At 37.8% G+C, this 19,460-nt stretch overlaps 1 protein-coding gene across 2 annotated transcripts; it reads left to right on the top strand.

The window, feature by feature from the left end:
* Window positions 1-114: 114 nt before the first annotated feature.
* Window positions 115-16,562, top strand: rsl1d1 (ribosomal L1 domain containing 1). 2 transcript variants are annotated; one of them, XM_061908919.1, is made up of 9 exons: window positions 115-242; window positions 447-586; window positions 6,183-6,321; window positions 6,417-6,565; window positions 10,487-10,588; window positions 12,285-12,378; window positions 15,832-15,960; window positions 16,039-16,185; window positions 16,273-16,562. In XM_061908919.1, the coding sequence occupies exons 1-9, from the start codon at window positions 204-206 to the stop codon at window positions 16,441-16,443; spliced, it is 1,110 nt and encodes a 369-aa protein (XP_061764903.1). In that variant the 5' UTR covers window positions 115-203; the 3' UTR covers window positions 16,444-16,562. The 2 variants fall into 2 exon arrangements, with proteins under 2 accessions (XP_061764903.1, XP_061764904.1); XM_061908920.1 differs by lacking the exon at window positions 10,487-10,588.
* Window positions 16,563-19,460: the final 2,898 nt, after the last annotated feature.

The raw sequence follows: 19,460 nt of genomic DNA, 5'->3' as shown, positions 1-19,460 counted from the left end.
CTAAAAAACAGCAAAAATTAATGTATGACAGTGCTTGTTATTTTATTTTTTAGTCTGTGTTGCATACTCCGGTATAGTAGGTGGCGCTATGCACCTTTATATCAATGGCTGCAACCCCCCATTAAGATGAAAAGACGAAGTAGAGTCATGCACGCCAAACTGCGCATGCGTTTACTGAAACACTCGTGGATTCATCAGGCAGCATGAGTGAGAAAATGCAAGTTGAACTCGACCAGACACAGGTAAATAAATGGGCTTTTTTTCTCTTTTAAATCAACTTCACACGGTTTTATGGCATGATTGTGCATAGTAGGTGGGCTTGTGTTGTTTATTAACATTTTATTAAGTGACCAGCAACCGTCTTGTTGTGTTTTCCTAGTTGCGAAGCTAACCCACACAGAAAATGGAGGGCTTCATTTTTACAATGTAACGTTTGTGTTTTGCAGGTGAAGAAGGCAGTTTTAGCCTTACAAGCTTTCCTGAAATCAAAAGCTGGCGGCGAGTCTCTTTTTCAGGACGAGTCCCAGAAAATCAGTCTGCTCTTTACCTTCTGGGGGATCCCCTGTCGGTCTCAGACTTTTCTAATGTACGTATATACTAGACCAGTAACTCTTAATAGGTATGTGTGTAAACAATAGTTGATTTACATGAAAACAATGTTACCAGACGACTCTAGTGATAGTCATTTTTCCACGATAAATATAAGGATATGCATTTTTTCAACCCGATGAACATTTACCAATTTATGGTCTAATTCTTTAATACAAAGTCAAAAGGGCCCTAAATGTTAAGTACAACAGTTTTTGTTAAAGACCTACTGAAATGAGATTTTCTTATTTAAACGGGGATAGCAGGTCCATTCTATGTGTCATACTTGATCATCTCGCGATATTGCCATATTTTTGCTGAAAGGATTTAGTAGAGAACATCCACGATAAAGTTCGCAATTGGAGAAAAGCCCTGCCTCTACCGGAAGTCGTAGACGAGGACATCACATGTTGATGGCTCCTCATATATTCACATTGATTTTAATGGGAGCCTCCAACAAAAACAGCTATTCGGACCGAGAAAACGACCATTTCCCCATTTTCAATATCGCACAGAGACAAACCTGCGATACATATCGTAAATCGATATATCGCCCAGCCCTACGCACTATTTAAAATTTTTGCCTATCGTTCACAGTCATGAAATACATGACGGATGAGGGTCCTCTGTTTTGCCCATAAAATCCTATAAATAACCATCCAAACAGCACCAACAATACTCCATTTATATTTTGTGACTTGAATATTAACCAAGTATTAGTGATATTGTTATTATAGGCGCTAACACAGACAAAATATTTACAGCGGCGACGTGATCACTACCGTGTGTCTCAATGTTTACATTATTGAATGCTCCCCTGCTTCTTGGCTCCCTGTAAGTTTATTGTAAATCATAAACTATGCGTCATACCTGGACAGAAGAAGGCAGACAACGTATTCCGATTTAGGACCCGTAAATGGCGAGATTGACACAAAAAGACGCTTGGTATCCCCCTACCCCACCACCATGTTTCTGTATGAAGATTATGGTAATTTTTCATCTAGATGGGAATATATGAACATCCTAGCAGCTGATACCCCTGTGACAGCAGACCTTGCACAGTAAGTGATGTTTTATTATGTTTGTTGGCTCTCAAAGTCTGCAGTGAGTAATAATCAGTGATGGAGAAAAAAAAGCGATAGTTGTTTTTGAAATTAATGAACAGCATATATTTAAAATGATCAAAATACATAAATATTAAGTATTGTAAATGTGCCCGTTACTAAAATACATATATACCTGCTTCATGTACATAAAACCTAATGGAGGTGTTAGGAGTTTTTTAAGGGCTTTATAGGCGGAATAGTATTGTAAGCAGACTTTTGATCACATTTATTTACTATGTAGAATGCATTAACAAAAGTAACATCCATCGTTACCTTTCTAATAATGATAGGCAAAGTTACAAAAAAATTCCCCTTCTAAGGTTTTATATAAATCTTTAAGTTTATATGTAATTTAGTAACCGGCACATTCATAACATTTAATATCAATCATTTAACATTAATTTCAAAAACGCATCAATGGTCCATTTTTTTTTTTTTTCAACATCACTGATTACTACTCACTGCAGACCTAATGAGAGGCCAACTTGATAAAACATCACTTACTGTCATTAGGATGCCGACTGTTAGAATTTTGTTATAGTCCTGTTTAGATGAAGAATGACTATTAATCCTGGCAAAGTAAAGGGAGGTGAAACCAAGCGTCTTTTTATTTTGTTCTCACCATTTCATGGTCTAAACTGGCTGCCAAAGTGTACCAACTCGTCGGAATATGTCTGCATCCTTTTACTACCCGGGTGAGAGGCATGATTTCTGATCGAGAATGAACTTCCAGAAGCAAGGAAGCCAGGTAGCAGCTCACTCGATCATGTTGACATTGGAACACAAGCTTGTGATTGTTTGCGTCGTTATAGTTTGTCTGCGTTAGCTCTTATATTAACAATTTCAATAATTGGTTAATTTTTAAGTCACGAAATGTAAATAAAGAGTTGTTGGTACTTTTTGGATGGTTATTTATTGGGTTTTAATGACAGATTAGAGGACCTCCCATTAGCTCTGTTGTAAGCTGTCTTTTATTGATGTCTATTTACGAGTTACGGGAAGAGCTAGACGAAGTGGCTGGAGATAGGGAAGTCTGGGCTTCCCTGCTTAGGCTGCTGCCCCCGCGACCCGACCTCGGATAAGCGGAAGATGATGGATGGATGGATGGATATTTACGAGTTAGAATTAATAAAAATGCATCCATCATGTCTTTCATAATTGTTTTGATTTTGAATGATAGGCAAAATTTCCAAAAAAGTGCAGTTCCCCTTTTAATGGAGGTTAAGGGCTTTTTCGGTATAGGGCGGCTCCCATAGGCCCTATTTTAAGAGGACTTTTGATTGCATTTATTTACTATTAAGAAAACATTAAAAATTCTTCCAGTTGTTGTTTAACATAAAGATTGTAAATGACAAGCAAAATTCCAGAAAACGTCCACTTCCCTTTTAATTTTTACCCGATTTTAAAAGGTTGGTAGTTGATATCATTGGAAAGTTTGCTAAATAAAAAAAATAAAGGTTTTATCACAGGGGTCTCAAACTTGATTGACCTGGGGGCCACTTGATGCAGAAACTGGGTGAGGCTGGGCCGCAAGAAAAGATTTCTTTAAAAAATCTAACATGCACTTTTTAATGAATTCACCGTCTATGAATGGCTTTCCCGCCCTAGCAACATACTTGCTAACCCTCACGATTTTTCCGGGAAACTCCTGAATTTCAGTGCACCTCCCGATAATCTACCGGTGCAACCATTTTCTCGAATATGTCCCAATTTTCACCCGGCCAACATTAAGGGTTGCCGTGACTGCACTGCCTTTAACGTCCTCTACAACAGTGGTTTTCAACCTTTTTTCAGTGATGCACCCCCCCGTGAACATTTTTTTTAATTCAAGTACCCCCTAATCAGAGCAAAGCATTTTTGGTTGGAAAAAAGGAAATAAAGAAGTAAAATACAGCACTATGTCATCAGTTTCTGATTAAATTGTATAACAGTGCAAAATATTGCTCATTTGTAGTGGTCTATCTTGAACTATTTGGAAAAAAATATATAAAAATAACTAAAAAACTTGTTGAAAACTAAACAATTCATTTATAACTAAAGATTTCTACACATTAACAAGTATTATCCGATAAATATATTTAATAAGTATTTATGAATCGCTGCTATTTTTAAAATATTTTTAGGAAACTTCACTTGTTCCTTTGAATACCTTCACGTAACCCCAGGGGTTCGCGTACCCTCAATAAGAGGACTACTGCTCTACAACATGTCAGCGCGCACGCTTACACATCACACAACCAAAGTGACGACTATTTAACATGTTTGTGTGTGACTTGTGCAGACCAACGTTGGTAGCTGCAAGACGTACTTGCTCAACAGCCATACAGGTCACACTGAGGGTGGCCGTATGGACAACTTTAACACTGTTACAAATATGCGCCACACTTTGAACCCACACAAAACAAGAATGACAAACCCATTTTGGAGAACATCCGCACCCTAACACAACTTAAACACAAGAGAAAAAATACCCAGAACACCTTGCAGCCCTAACTCTCCCGGGCTACAATATACACTACCTCAACTGATGCAAGTAGAAAGGGTGGGGGGTTGGTGGTAGCGGGGGTGTATATTGTTGCCCAGAAGAGTTGGTGCTGCATGGAATTCTGGGTATTTGTTCTGTTCTGTTTATGTTGTATTACAGTGCGGATGTTCTCCCGAAATGTGTTTGTCATTCTTGTTTGGTGTGGGTTCACAGTCTGGAACATATTTGTAACAGTGTTAAAGTATTTTTTTACGGCCACCCTCAGTGTGACTTGTGTAGCTGTTGATCAATTATGTCTTGCAATAGCACATGTGCGTTGAACATAGTCAGATGCAACATATAATTGGGCTTGCACGCTGTTTGAACAGGATGTAGAGGGCGCTAAAGGCAGTGCCATCATGGCACCCCCTGAATATTGTTGATTAGGTAAAAATCGACAGGGACTCCGACAGAATGGATGCCCTGAATTCATGGGACTCCCGGTAAAAGTGGGAACGTTGGCAAGTATGACGCTGTCAAGCGCCGTTTAGGGCCGCACCAACATTAAATTATCATATCAAAGTGCGGGCCGCAAAATAACGTCTCGCGGGCCGCAATTGGCCCGCATGTTGGAGACCCCTGTTTTATCATATGTTAAATATTTTTATATCAATTAATTCTAAAGCACTACATAGAACAATCTAACATGAAACTTTGTCATTACTGAAAAATATAAAAATTGTCAACATATCTACTATTTTATGACTTATAATAATCATTAATAAAAGTGGAATTTAATTAATTATCAAACAAAATAAGATCTATTATTATCAATTAAAACAAGCTAGATTTTGTAAAAAATCATTTGATTCTCATCAGCAACATACATTTCCTTAGAACTCGTACATGTAGGGGGATGGCGTGGCTCGAGTGGCAGAGCGGCCGTGCTTGCAACTTAAGGGTTCCCAGTTCGATCCCAGCTTCACGTCTGTTGTGTCCTTGAGCCAGACACTTCACCTTTGCTCCTGATGGGTCAGGTTAGCGCCTTGCATGGCAGATTTCACCATCAGTGTGTGAATGTTAAAATAGTGTCAAAGAGCTTTGAGTACCTTTTTAAAGGTAGAAAAATACTACGCAAGTAAAATCCATTTACTAGTTACCATATATGTATAAGTAATCCAATCAGAACCCCAGATGGCGATCACATTTTTTCTCTCAAAATATAAATGATAAATAAATAAATGGGTTGTACTTGTATAGCGCTTTTCTACCTTCAAGGTACTCAAAGCGCTTTGACACTACTTCCACATTTACCCATTCACACACACATTCACACACTGATGGAGGGAGCTGCCATGCAAGACGCCAACCAGCACCCATCAGGAGCAAGGGTGAAGTGTCTTGCTCAGGACACAACGGACGTGACGAGGTTGGTTCTAGGTGGGATTTGAACCAGTGACCCTCGGGTTGCGCACGGCCACTCTTCCACTGCGCCACGCCGTCCCTATATGCATAGAAAAAGCTAATTCAAAGCTCAGAATGAACAAACATGCCGAAGTTGTTCAAATAAACAGTAATAGAAACAAAGTACAGTTCCGGTGTATTTTTTTATTTATCAAATTCATTAAATTAGCATTGGAAATGACTTAAAATTTGAGTAAACATAATTGGTCAAACTCTACTTGTGAGTCACATCACAGTGACCAGGCAGAAGAAGTCGGCGAGTCTCTTACATTTTTTTAAAGGAAAATTTTTTCGCGATTCAATTTTGCCAAATTTTATTGGTGCATTGTGGTGCCAGTACTAATTTTGCTGTTCAGTATAATCTACGATACGTGTTCTACATTATTAGTGTTGGTGTATAGTGGGGGTGAAAACAACACAAATATAGTTGAACTCTGAAAACAGCGATTCGGTCATTTTTCACAATAGCGCAAATACACACATAACCACTCTTAACATCTTTAATGTATTATACATTTGCATTATTAAAAAATTTTGTATATTAACATCCTTGTCCTCAGTCCATTGCCTCATGGCCAACGGACAGACGTTGAGGAAGTGTGTCTCTTTACGAGAGATGAGCCCAAAATGACCACGGATCAAACTCAGCGATTTTATAAGAGGTTGCTGGAAGAGAGGGGCGTTAAAACTATTACAGAGGTAACCATTTGTCAAAGTGTGCTATTAATATTGTCATTTATGTGCAACAAGATATATATTTGCCAATACTAAATACTATTCTTTATTCTGGGCAGATAATCCCCTTTGATGTCCTGCGAAAGGAGTACAAACCTTATGAGGCCAAACGACGTCTTCTGGGGAATTTTGATATGTTTCTCTCAGACAGTCGCATCCGGCACCTTCTACCATCCCATATTGGAAAGAAGTTCTATGACATGAAAAAGTAAGAGTTTTACTCTTTTATACATCTTGTTTACACACTTTAATAACATGTTTTTTGTTTTTGTGGAACCTGCATGAGTTTATCCCGCTTATGTTGACATTCCATCTACAGTGGAACCTAGATTTACAACTTAACTGGTTCTTGAATATGGTTCGTAAATCAAGGTTTGTATAGTGGAGCAGAGTTCCCCATAAGAAACAATATAAACCAGGTTTCCGTGAGGCATTAAATGGATTTTGTGAAAATTAAGGTCTTAAATTGCTTTAAAAAACATTAAATCCAATGTCGGGAGGCATTAAAACATGTATACAATTGTAAGACTGGGCCAACTGTACTAGGTCAATCAATCGAACGGTAAATGAAATTGTACACAATAACTTGTCCATTCTCGATACATTGCTACATATGCCTGTGTTTCTTTTCGTCGGCTGCGGCTTTCAAACTGGATAAAAGAGGTCTTGTAAGGTCCTGTCCGAAAATGTGAAAAGCGCTTCCTCAGTACGGAAAAATTAAACGACTGTGGGGACCCAAACTTTGCCTTTCTTTTGTCACTGTAGGCGTGTAGTCCTTAACTGTGACACCGTGTCCTGTTAATTAGGAAGCTGAGCTTGTTTCATACACAAGTCCTTTATTTCGTTCGTGTACAGTTCAACCCACATGAGCTAACTTGTCTAACAATAGCAGCTCTCGTGACCTACAATGGCCCACGATAGACAAACAAGACAATTCTCACAAGACAGTTATTTTCTGACATTCCCACAGTAAATGAATAAGAGTTCCTTTAGTTGTCTGACACTTTATACATGACTTGCTATCTACTGTATCCATTTTAAGCAACTGAGAGGATGTGGAATACAATCTATTTAATATGTTAAATTGCAAATTCATTCTTTGGACACAGAAAGACTTTAAGGGGAGACACCAAATAATTTATATAGGTAATAGATTGTAGTTTTTGCTTTTGTTAAGGTATTGTGTACCATTGACTTTGTTTTGATCAAATAATTGTATGTAATAAAAGAGTAAGGAACTAGTTTAAATATTGTGTTGATTGTATGCTGTCAATTAGGGCTGGGCGATTTATCGAATATACTCGATATATCGAGTTTTTCTGTGCGATATAAAAAAATGACTGTCGTAATATTCGAGTATACGTCCTCACGCAGTTGATATTAGCTAAGGGCATTACACTATGTGTTTTTCCTCACTCTTTCTAGTCTCTGCGCACCTTCTTACGTACGTCACATACTGTCGCTCGTGAAAACATCATACGCTGTCGCGAAGCAGAGAGGTATGTACTATAGGTAAAGTTAGCTGTGGTGCGATTGGGAATACGAGAGAAAGAAGGTGCGAATCTGGTAACAAATGAAGGAAGAAGAATTAATTCCCAAGAAAAAACAGCAGGGGGTCCATCGTCTGGCGGTGGTTTGGCTTCAAGCAGGAAGATGTTGAACAGACAACCGTAATATGTCAAATATGCGGCAAAAGTGTTGCTACAAAAATAGCATTACGGCTAATTTGTAGCATCATTTGAAAAGTCACCCGCTAGAGAATGAAGGGTGCTTGAAACTGCGAATGTCAACATCTCCGCCCGGTGCCATACCCACAAAATGCCGAAGCAACCTGACATCAACACCATTTCCACATCAACACCGTGTGAAAAACAAATAGTCAATAACAGGAGATAACGTCCGAAGGAACATACCACATAGCAAAGGACATACACTATTTGATTTCCTATTATGCAGCTAATTTTTATTTGACAGTTATGTAAATATCCTGTGTGACATCATGCACAAAAATGCACTTTATTTGTTTTAAACTATTGTAGTGGTGTTTAAAGTGCACTTTAATTTAGTGTTTTGATATGTCATCTTAGTGACATCATGCACAAAAGTGCACTAATAGCTTGTTTTAAAATGTCTCTAACAATCTTGCACATTCTGTTTTGGAAATGACATGAATGTTTGTGCCACTGCTTAATAACTGTTTGATAAATACAGTTTTGGTAAATTGACTTAGTTGTGATTTCTCTCTGCATGAAAGTTTAAAATGATAATATATTAATGCAGTATGAACAAATATGTTTTAATGTAGACACAAAATCATCATACTGCTGTAATTATATGCATCAATTGTTAATTCAAGGCTAAGGCAAAATATCAAGATATATATCGTGTATCGTGACATGGCCTAAAAATATCAAGATATTAATAAAAGGCCCTATCGCCCAGCCCTACTGTCAATAATACTCACTATAAATGGAACAATTTGCAATTAACACGTGATTGGTATTTGTGTCAACTGATCTCACTCATTGATGATCTTGGCAATAAAACGTTTCTGATCAAAACATCTCAGTGGATACATCTCAATTTTACTGCAGTACCTTAACTTACGAGCTTAGTAGGTTCTGTGACAGAGCACTAAAGTCAAAACACTTGGATCGCAGTCTCTATTATTCCAATATTTCAAGCTTTATTTCTTACAATTTTGATGATTTAAAGCTCATAGAAAATATAAAATCCCAACTGATGTTTCTCAAATTGTAATTTTACATTAGATTTTTTATTTACATTATGTAAAAGGAAATTTCAGGCTTCTGTTCATTTCTATACACTCGACAAGCGCTCCTTCGGCGAGAGTCTTTAGTACTGTTGGAAACAGTTACCTGCCTTTAGTCATCTTTGAAGCCAGAACATGTTTACAGGCAGGTATTTTTCTCCAAAAATTTATAGGCCGGTTTGTTCCTACATGTTCTGTGTAGTATGTACCTATTTCTGCATAAGATTATTTTTTCATTTGTTTGCATATTTATGATTGCACTCTGCAGTGACATATTTATTGTTAGTTCTTAGTTTTGTGTAGATTTGTTTATGTAGCTGAGATAGGCGCCAGCGCCCCCCGCGACCCCAAAAGGGAATAAGCGGTAGAAAATGGATGGATGGATGTTTTATGTGAGGCATTTTTATTTGTATGATTGTTTTATACTTGTTCACTTACTGCTTCCGCTAAAGAAAAGTACAATAAAACATGGTTGACTGAACAAAATTATAATTGTGATTATCATGATTACAATATTGATAAAAATAATAGATCAATATTTTGGTCATAATTGGGCAGCCCTAGCTGCAGCCATCGATTTTAGTAATCTATTGATTAGTTTGATCGATTAATCGAATAATCAAATGAGTTATTTCACAATATACTTTCTTTGCAGTAAAAACACTAAATATTGTTTTGGCTTTGTAAAGAGCCATGTAATATTTTCATTTGAGTGTTTAAATATGTTTTCCTCTGTTTTTATTTTATTTTTTTTATTTTTTTTTAATGATTAGGAAAAACCGGGTGTTGGTGTGCATCATGTCTAGTTTCTGACGTTAGGCGAATTCACTTCCTGTTATTAAGTATATTGATCACTTTTTCTGAGAGCACAGCTTGTAGGTTCAATGTGTACAATTCAATAGCTTAGTTGCTCAGACAGAAATGTTTTGGACAAATTTTAGATTTTGATTTGTAATTTCTCAATGTAGAAAGACGTTTGTCATATATTCACATTGACATTTTAGATAGTTGATGGATAAAAGGATTTTAACCTTTTTTTTCAGAATCACAATCTAATGTCTCTAGCCAATAAGCATTTTAAACAGTCAGTTTATCAAAGTACTGTTATCGATTACGGTTTTACAATATTTGTCATTCACAACGGTAATACTAACCATTGGTAGTTTTACCGCTGTTTATCATTATAAGGCTTATCGTTACATCCCTATATTGTAGTTTAGACATACAACAGAATTAATGTTGGAAATTTGCAATGCATGGCTAAAGAGAGACTCATGGTCAACTAATAAAAACAATTTCAATACTCCGACCAAAGTTTCAAGTAGACACGTCATCTGCTCTTTCATTTTTTGTCAGAGAGCCGATTTCTGTGAACATGGAAAGCAAGCATCTGGCCAGAGACCTCCAGAGAATCATCCAGGGCACAGTTGCAAAGGTCAACAACAAGGGCTCCTGCTGGTGGGTTGAAAAAGTGTCAACTGTGTTTGTCGGTGTTGCTCTTTTTTAATATAGAACTAAATAAAAATACTTTCCATTGCATTTTCTTAATGAAAAAAAAATGTAGATATCCATCCATCCATTTTCTACCGCTTATTCCCTTTCGGGGTTGCGGGGGGCGCTGGCGCCTATCTCAGCTACAATCGGGCGGAAGGCGGGGTACACCCTGGACAAGTCGCCACCTCATCGCAGAGCCAACACAGATAGACAAACAACACTCACACTCACATTCACACACTAGGGCCAATTTTGTGTTGCCAATCAACCTATCCCCAGGTGCATGTAGATAGTTTCCCTCAAACTCAGTCACATCGAGTGAGGTGGTTCAACCTTTAATTTAAAATATGTTTTTATCTAATCAAGTTGTAAGGGAACTGCACTTTTTTTGGAATTATGCCTATTGTTCACAATCATTATGAGAGCCATGACAATGGATGTTTTTTTATGCATTGTAAATATTAAATAAATGCGATCAAATGTCCGCTTACAGTGAAGCTTATGGGAGCCATTCAATTCTGCCTAAAAGCCCTCCAAAAAGAACCAAACAACTCCATTTGGGTTTTATGTATGTATGATGTAAGTGTGTATGAAAAGTAGTAACGGGCACAATAATAACATTTTCATATTTACGTATTTTGATCGTTTTAAGCATATGCGGCGCATTAGTTATAAAAAAAAAAAAACATCACGATGTTTGCTTTTTTCATCACTAATTTTTGCTTACTGCAGACTTTGAGAACCAACAAACATAATAAAACATCACTTACTATATAAGGTCTGCTGGCATTAAGAAGCCGACTTCTAGGAGGGGCTTTTTTCGTGTCGTTCTCGCCAATTCCAGGTCCTATAAGGCTGTCAAAGTGCCGGAATATATCCTTAGCCATCTCGTTTCCAGGTGAGATGCATGATTTATGATCTATGGTAAACTTCCAAGGAGCAAGGAAGCGAGGAAATGGCAGACCACCCGATAATGCAAACATAGGGACACACAGTGATCACATTGTCGCTATAGTATAGTTTGTCTGTATTAGCACTTAAAATAACAATATTACTAATACTTCGTTAATATTCAAGTCACCAAATATAAATGGAGTATTCTTGGCGCTTTTTGAATGGTTATTTATCCGATTTTATGGGCGGAATAGAGGACCCCCCATTGTGTCTGCTGTACATTTATCTAATATTTACAACGCATTAAACAAATCCACCTGTCATGTCTTTCATAATGATTGTGAACGATAGGCAAAATATGAAAACTGCAGCTCCCCTTTGAACTTCCATATATCAATATTTTAACATGGGAGTGTAACGGCTATAGTAGTAGAACAATATGACGTAAATTAAAAAGGGACAGGCGGTAGAAATGGAAGGATGGGTTTATCATCACTGCTATGCTTGTGAAAGGTTTCAGACAAATGTTAAAATACTGTAATGGCACACTTCTCATCCATTTTTTCCCATTTGCATTGACATTTTAGTGTCTGCTGTGTTTTAATTCTGAAAAATGTCTCTCAAAATTTTTTCTACTAATTGAACCTCACAAAAATGTTTGTGCATAGAAAGTCTTCAGGTGGAGACCACCAATAGCTCAAGAAAAAGCTGACATGTAACAATTTGACTGGTTGCAAATAAAGATGTTTATGGTGCTCCATTGCAGCATGGTACGTGTTGGCCACTCTGGCATGGCTGCAGATGAATTAACGGAAAATATCAAGGTGGTTGTCAAATCTTTGGCGGATATACTGAATAAGGTGAGTACAGCAGGTTTTTTTACCATTACATTTAATTAGATAAGTCCAGCGGCAATATTTTGTTACTTTACTGTACTTGTAAAATAATTTGAAAACTAGAATCCCTATGTTTCCTTGCACTCAATGTGTTTGATTCCTCAAATAATTAGGCTCAAAATAAAATTTCTTAAACACATCGCAACACTTAAATCCAATCGTGTTTGACTTTGTAAAAATCAGATTAACATACCGGGGGGCATTTCAACCACTGTTACATGGCCTTTCCTTTTGACAACACTTAAATTTTGGGGAATTGAGAGCAATTTTTTGAAGCTTTTCAGGTGGAATTTTTTTCATTCTTGCTTGTTGTACAGCTTAAGTTGTTCAACAGTCCGGTTGTTGTATTGTACGCTTCATAATGCTCCACATATTTTCAATGGGAGACGTGCCTGGATTACAGGCAGGCCAGCTTACTAACCACACTCTTTTACTACAAAGCCACGCTGTCGTAACATGTGCAAAATTTGGCTTGGCATTGTCTTGCTGAAATGAGCAGGGGCGTCCATGAAAAAGACGTTGCTTGGATGGCAACATATGTTGCTCCAAAACGTGTAAGCACCTTTCAGCATCAATGGTGCCTTCACAGATGTGTAAGTTCCCTTACTTTGGGAACTAATACATCCCCATACCATCACAGATGCTGGCTTTTGAACTTTGCGCCTATAACAGTCCGGATGGTTCTTTTCCTCTTCGGTCAGGAGGACACGACATCCACAGTTTCCAAAAACAATTTGAAATGTTGGACACGTCAGACCACAGAACACTTTTCCATGTTGCATCAGTCCATCTGAGATGAGCTCAGGCCCAGCAAAGCCGGCGGTGTTTCTGGTTGTTGTCTATAAATGGCTTTCGCTTTGCATAGTAGAGTTTTAACTTGCACTTACAGATATAGTGACAAACTGTAGTTACTGACAGTTTTCTGAAGTGTTCCTGAGCCCACGTGGGGATATCCTTAACACATTGATGTCTGTTTTTGGTGCAGTACCGTCTGAAGGATCGAAGGTCATGGACAGTCAATGTTGGTTTTTGTGCTTGTCGCTTACATACAGTGATTTCTCCAGATTCTCTGAACCTTTTGATGATATTATGGACCGTAGATGGTGAAATCCCTAAATTCCTTGCAATAGCTCGATGAGAAATGTTTTTAAACTGTTTGACTATTTGCTCACGCATTTGATCACAAAATGGTGAACCTCGCCCCATCCTTGTTTGTGAATGACTGAGCATTTCTTTGAAGCTGCTTTTATACCCAATCATGGCACTCACCTGTTCTTAATTAGCCTGTTCACCTGTGGGGTGTTCCAAATAAGTGTTTAATAAGCATACCTAAACTTTCTCAATCTTTTTTGCCACTTGTGCCAGCTTTTTTTAAACATGTTGCAGGCATCAAATTCCAAATGAGTTAATATTTGCAAAAAATAACATAGTTTACCAGGGAATACGCAGTAGAAATGGATGGATGGATGGACAACGTGCTAACTCCACTGGTATTGGGTTTTGTAAATTTAAATAATCGAAAAAATGTGATTGATAGCTGCACTTTAAACTCCCGGAGGGACTGGCGCTAGCTCGCCAGCTTAAATAAATGAGACAAACATACTCCATTCTAAACATATTAAACACAATGCTGTCTGAGTAACTAACATATTTAATTGTGCACGTTGAACCTTCAAGCTGTGCTCTTTAAGCACAGAGTAATCGTTCTATACTCAAAACTATGACACAGAGGATTTTTTACGGTGTGTTTAAGGACTGCTGAAAAAGTAGGATGCCATAACGTCCATAACACTTACCAGCGAAGAAAACAAAACATGCAAAATTGTGGGGGGTTTTTAACACTAGGTCTATTTATCTTAGTTATTGAAAAAAATATTTTAATGTGTGTGTAAATACTTTTTGAGCACAATACCACGATAAAGTTATAATTTTGGTTACGTCTCTAATCGTGGGGATTGCGTTCCAGAAACTGTTAGAATGCTGAACTCCAATGGTACTTAGTGGTAACATCATGGAGAAGGAGAACGGCCCAAAAAAACGACACCTCTACTGTATAATAAAGGGGGTGGTGAAGTGTAACATGGAGGTATTTTGGCTTCAAAACTAACAAAGGTGACGCTTTAAACAGGTAGGCGTCGTGCTCAAGTGTTGCTTTAAAACACGCCTTGCCAACTGTGGCGGTTAGTATTACCACTTTTGCTTCAGACGTAGGTAAACATTTAAATAATAAGCATTCAGATCTGCACAAGGAATTATAAAGAGTGACAGATAGTAATGTTGCACCTTTCCAGCTGTTCCGCTCCCAGACTGTAGTCGAGATCCACAAAGCAGGGCTGATGTTTTCATCGGGAATAACACCCTTCACTTTACCCAGGTAATGGGTCTGCTAAGCTCAGCTTTCGGGTCAGATTTACGAAGCCACCAAGTTGTGACAATCGCTTCCTTGTTAGTTTTACAGGACGCAACCAGACCTGTTCATCACTCCAGTGCACGCGCTCCCTCTCTATCTCTCTTTACTCGCCCGCTCACTCACTGTCACTCAGCCAACACATTGCTATTCTCCTAAACACACGCGATACTCCTATAAGTAACCAGCTCCCCTGCTGTGCACACAGCTGCTTGGCTTGATGCCAAATATCAGCGGATTAAAGACCGCCAAATTAGCATCAACTAATGCATATGAAATGACTGGATTTGGTAACAAATTACTATAATTTGTGTTTTATCTTTAACAATGTGTGTTTTGCCTGCTACATGACTTATCTGTGTACTTTATCCATAGTTTTGTTTTTAGCATTTACTTATTTTATGTTCCTTATAGCACAGACCAGTATTGGCAACCATAAATCATGAAGCATTTAATGTCAATAAAGCTTTTTATTCTGTTCCAACCTAAAACCTTATTATGGCAGACTACATGTAATTATGGAAAGTTGTAAATTGTTCAAATGCAACAAGAATAGCCAAATGTGTTTAATACCCTTTAATTTCTATTTTAACCTTCTTATATTGTTCAAGTGCAATAGGAAACATGCATTTAATGTATTGAAAGATGTTCTGTTAAAATACAGCAAATATTGGAATGTTTTGTAGTTCCCTTAATTTAAAAAAGTTTTGAAAAGTATTGATATACATTTTGATTCCGGTACCAAATAATTGTCATCGGGACTACCCCAGAGCCCTCTATTTGAATTTAAGCATTTGTTCAAGTGGAAGGCACCTTATGTATTGAGGCACTGCATGCTTTACAGCGGGCTTTTGACAGTCACTGATCATCATTGAGATGTTGCTACAGCTTAATTGGTGTCCTTTAGTTGTCAATTGATTTGATGGACGTGAATACTTTGCAGATCATCTATCTTGGTCTTTCCAACAGCATGCTCTTCACTAAATGCCTATTTTGTTTTATTATTGAAGGGCCCAAGGATGAAAATTATCCACTTAAAGAGTGAAAAGTCAGTGGCTCTGCCAATCTACACTTCAGACCTAAGCCACATCACTGACCCCAAAGCTAACAAGGAGAAGAAGGCTCCTTCCAAAGCAAAGGTGAGAACAATTTCAGGATTAAGTTTGTCTTGATGCAAAATATTTTGTGATGTCCATCTCCTGTATGTTGAATTCCAGGCTGAAAAACCAACAGAGGACACAAAAGAAACTGCAGAGGATGGAGAGCAGAAGGGAAAGAAAAGAAAGCTAGAGAAAGATGAAGATGAGGAAGAAATTCCACAGCTGGTTCCCATCGAGATGAGTAGCAAAACACCTAAATTGCAGGTCAGTGCTGCATGCAGCCATCATATTTAAACTATTTTTAGTACAAAATGTCAGACATTTGATTTTTTTAATGTTCTCTTGCTGCAGTCCGAACAAATGCAGCGAAAGAAAACAGCCGCGTCTGGTGCAAAGACACAAGCAGCCATTTTGCGGAGACTCATCAAGGGAAGCGGCAAGACTAAACCGAAAGGAAAAGTGCCCAAGGGAAAAGTGCCCAGGGGAAAAGTGCCTAGGGGAAAAGTAGCTAAAGTCAGATAGTTCACTTTATTTTGTTGTATAACGAATACATCAACCATGTCACAGCTTGTCTCTGCATGTACAATTATCAACTAATAAACAAAACATGTCCAGTCATGTAAACACTTTTAGAAAAACTATTTCTGGTCCAGTCCTTGAAATGTTGTCAATACTAACATTTTCAATCATTACTTTTTAAGTAGGACTGTGAATTTATTCAAATATTTAATTGTGATTAATAACATTTCGTCCACAGTTAACAGATAATTTTCAAATTTGTATTACTATCAGCATGGGACTTGACAAAAGGTTTGCTTTATGCAAACATTTATTAAATGTTTTTTAGGGGTTTTAAACAGCTTAACACAATATGGACAAACTATCTCCCAAACACACTTTTGCACATGCTTGACACTTTGCGGTAGGCAAACTTTAATAACAAACCTCCTATAAATGACTATAAAACTGGCTTGGGGTCAGCCAAGTGTGTATCCGCGTTAGTAAGGAGTCTTCTAGGGATAGAATGTTTCATGGAAAAACCCGAACCATTCGCTTGACCTGATAGGGCGTATTACCAATTGGTTTGGAGCGTGAATGTACAGTTTAATCTGGAAATGGCCTGGTCTTGTTGGGATAGTGACTTGTTTTGGAGCTGGGCCATGTACCCTTTTCTATTTCCCATTTCTGTTTGCTATTTCTTCCCGCTTGTGGGTCAACATAACGGGAATATAGCTGCCTTTCCACACAATAGGGTCACACTTAGGATGTGCGTGCAATAATCTCCTATCATAAAAATTGTGCCGTTAAAATATATACATTGTGAGGGCTATCTATAATAAATATATGTTCTTTGACCGCCTTAGTTTTTGAGTCATGCTGGGAGTTTCACAATATAAGTGTTTGACTTTTTTATGTGCTTTTTAAAGAACATGGTTTGCTTGAAGAGGATTGTAATCTGAGCTATGCACATGTAGCAGCTGTTTGGCAGGGCTGAGTCTATTGTCATGCTTAAACAGATGCTGTTAACTCCTATACAATACCACTAGTTGGAAAGACTGCATTATTTTAACACCTTAAACTCATTGTGGTCATCTACAAACATACCTCAGTTATTGCATAGAGCTGTTTGTAATATTTTGGTTGCCTCTTTTAAAACATTAGAGATCTAGGGACATTTTGTTCGATTCATTATTTTGTGATAAGTTAATATATTGCAGGTCGAAATTCCCCGGAGGATTTTTGTCGGATTTAAAATTTCCATCTTTAATTCGTATATTAGTCTAAATGGCCAATACAGCACAAAACACATTTAAGGACAAAAAGTGTGCTGTTGAAAACTTTTTACTGCAATCCTTTGTTAGTGTTTTAATTTAAAATACAGTAGAGCCTTTCAGTTTTGTCCAGCAGATTGCACTACTCTTGCCCATTCACAGCATGCAGCAACATTTCACAAATTTCTCCTGCTTTCAGCAAATGTGCCAGAATTCCTTCCTACTGAAATTATATGAGTGTTTGGATAAAGGACAACCATTCATGAGCAGTTAATATTTGAAATATGTATATTTCAGGCTGATTATTTTAAAAGACTAATTTAAAGTGGGGAAATACACGGCAGTTTTGGAGAAGGACTGTTATCTCCATCCATCCATTTACTACCGCTTATTCCCCATTGGGGTCGCTGTTATCTCATTAGGGCTAAATGAGGGAAGGCATTTGACATACACAACTGCAAACCACATGAATAAACATGATTAGGTAATTACCTCTCATACAGTGTTCATCAAAACAAGCGTGTTTGTAAGGGATGAACTAATTGACTCCTTTTCTCTTTAAAAATCTGTACACTCAACACCCCATAATGACTACATATAAGCTTGTAGCATCCGATTTAAAAAAACAAAAAAAAAAGTCATATCTTACTTCAGTAAAATTTCTAATACAATTTAAAAAAACAACATTTTATTTCATGCAATGTGTTTAAACATTTAAGGGGGGGGGGGAGTGGAATGAATGTATTTCATTTTGGGACAAGGTTACAAAATGTAAAAACTACAAACCCCGTTCCCATATGAGTTGGGAAATTGTGTTGGATATAAATATAAACGGAATACAATGATTTGCAAATCATTTTCAACCCATATTCAGTTGAATGCACTACAAGACAAGATATTTGATGTTCAAACTCATAAACTTTATTTTTTTTTTTGCAAATAATTAACTTAGAATTTCATGGCTGTAACACGTGCCAGAGTAGTTGGGAAGAGGCATGTTCACCACTGTGTTACATCACCTTTTCTTTTAACAACACTCAATAAATGTTTGGGAACTGAGGAAACTAATTGTTGAAGCTTTGAAGGTGGAATTTTTTTCCCATTCTTGTTTTATGTAGAGCTTCAGTCGTTCAACAGTCCGGGGTTTCCGCTGTCGTATTTTACGCTTCATAATGCGCTACACATTTTCGATGGGAGACAGGTCTGGACTGCAGGCGGGCCAGGACAGTACCCACACACTTTTTTTTTTTTACGAAGCCACGCTGTTGTAACACGTGCTGAATGTGGCTTGGGATTGTCTTGCTGAAATAAGCATGGGCGTCCATGAAAAAGACGGCGCATAGCTGGCAGCATATGTTGTTCCAAAACCTGTATGTACCTTTTCAGCATTAATGGTGCCTTCACGGATGTGTAAGTTACCCATGCCTTGGGCACAAATGCACCCCAATACCATCACAGATGCTGGTTTTTGAACTTTGGTTCACTTCCCCTTTGGTGCGGATGACACGATGTCGAATATTTCCAAAAACAATTTGAAATTTGGACTCGTCAGACCACAGGGCACTTTTCCACTTTGCATCAGTCCATCTTAGATGATCTCGGGCCCAGAAAAGCCGGCGCCGTTTCTGGATGTTGCTGATAAATGGCTTTCGCTTTGCATTGTAAAGCTTTAACTTGCACTTACAGATGTAGCGACAAACTGTATTCAGTGACAGTGGTTTTCTTAAGAGTTCCTGAGCCCATGTGGTGATATCCTTTAGAGATGGA

The sequence above is a fragment of the Nerophis ophidion genome, linkage group LG08, assembly GCF_033978795.1.
Source record: "Nerophis ophidion isolate RoL-2023_Sa linkage group LG08, RoL_Noph_v1.0, whole genome shotgun sequence".
In the NCBI taxonomy this organism is placed as follows: Eukaryota; Metazoa; Chordata; class Actinopteri; order Syngnathiformes; family Syngnathidae; genus Nerophis; species Nerophis ophidion.
The sequence above is the reverse complement of the archived record's forward strand: the minus strand, read 5'-3'. Positions and strand labels throughout refer to the sequence as shown.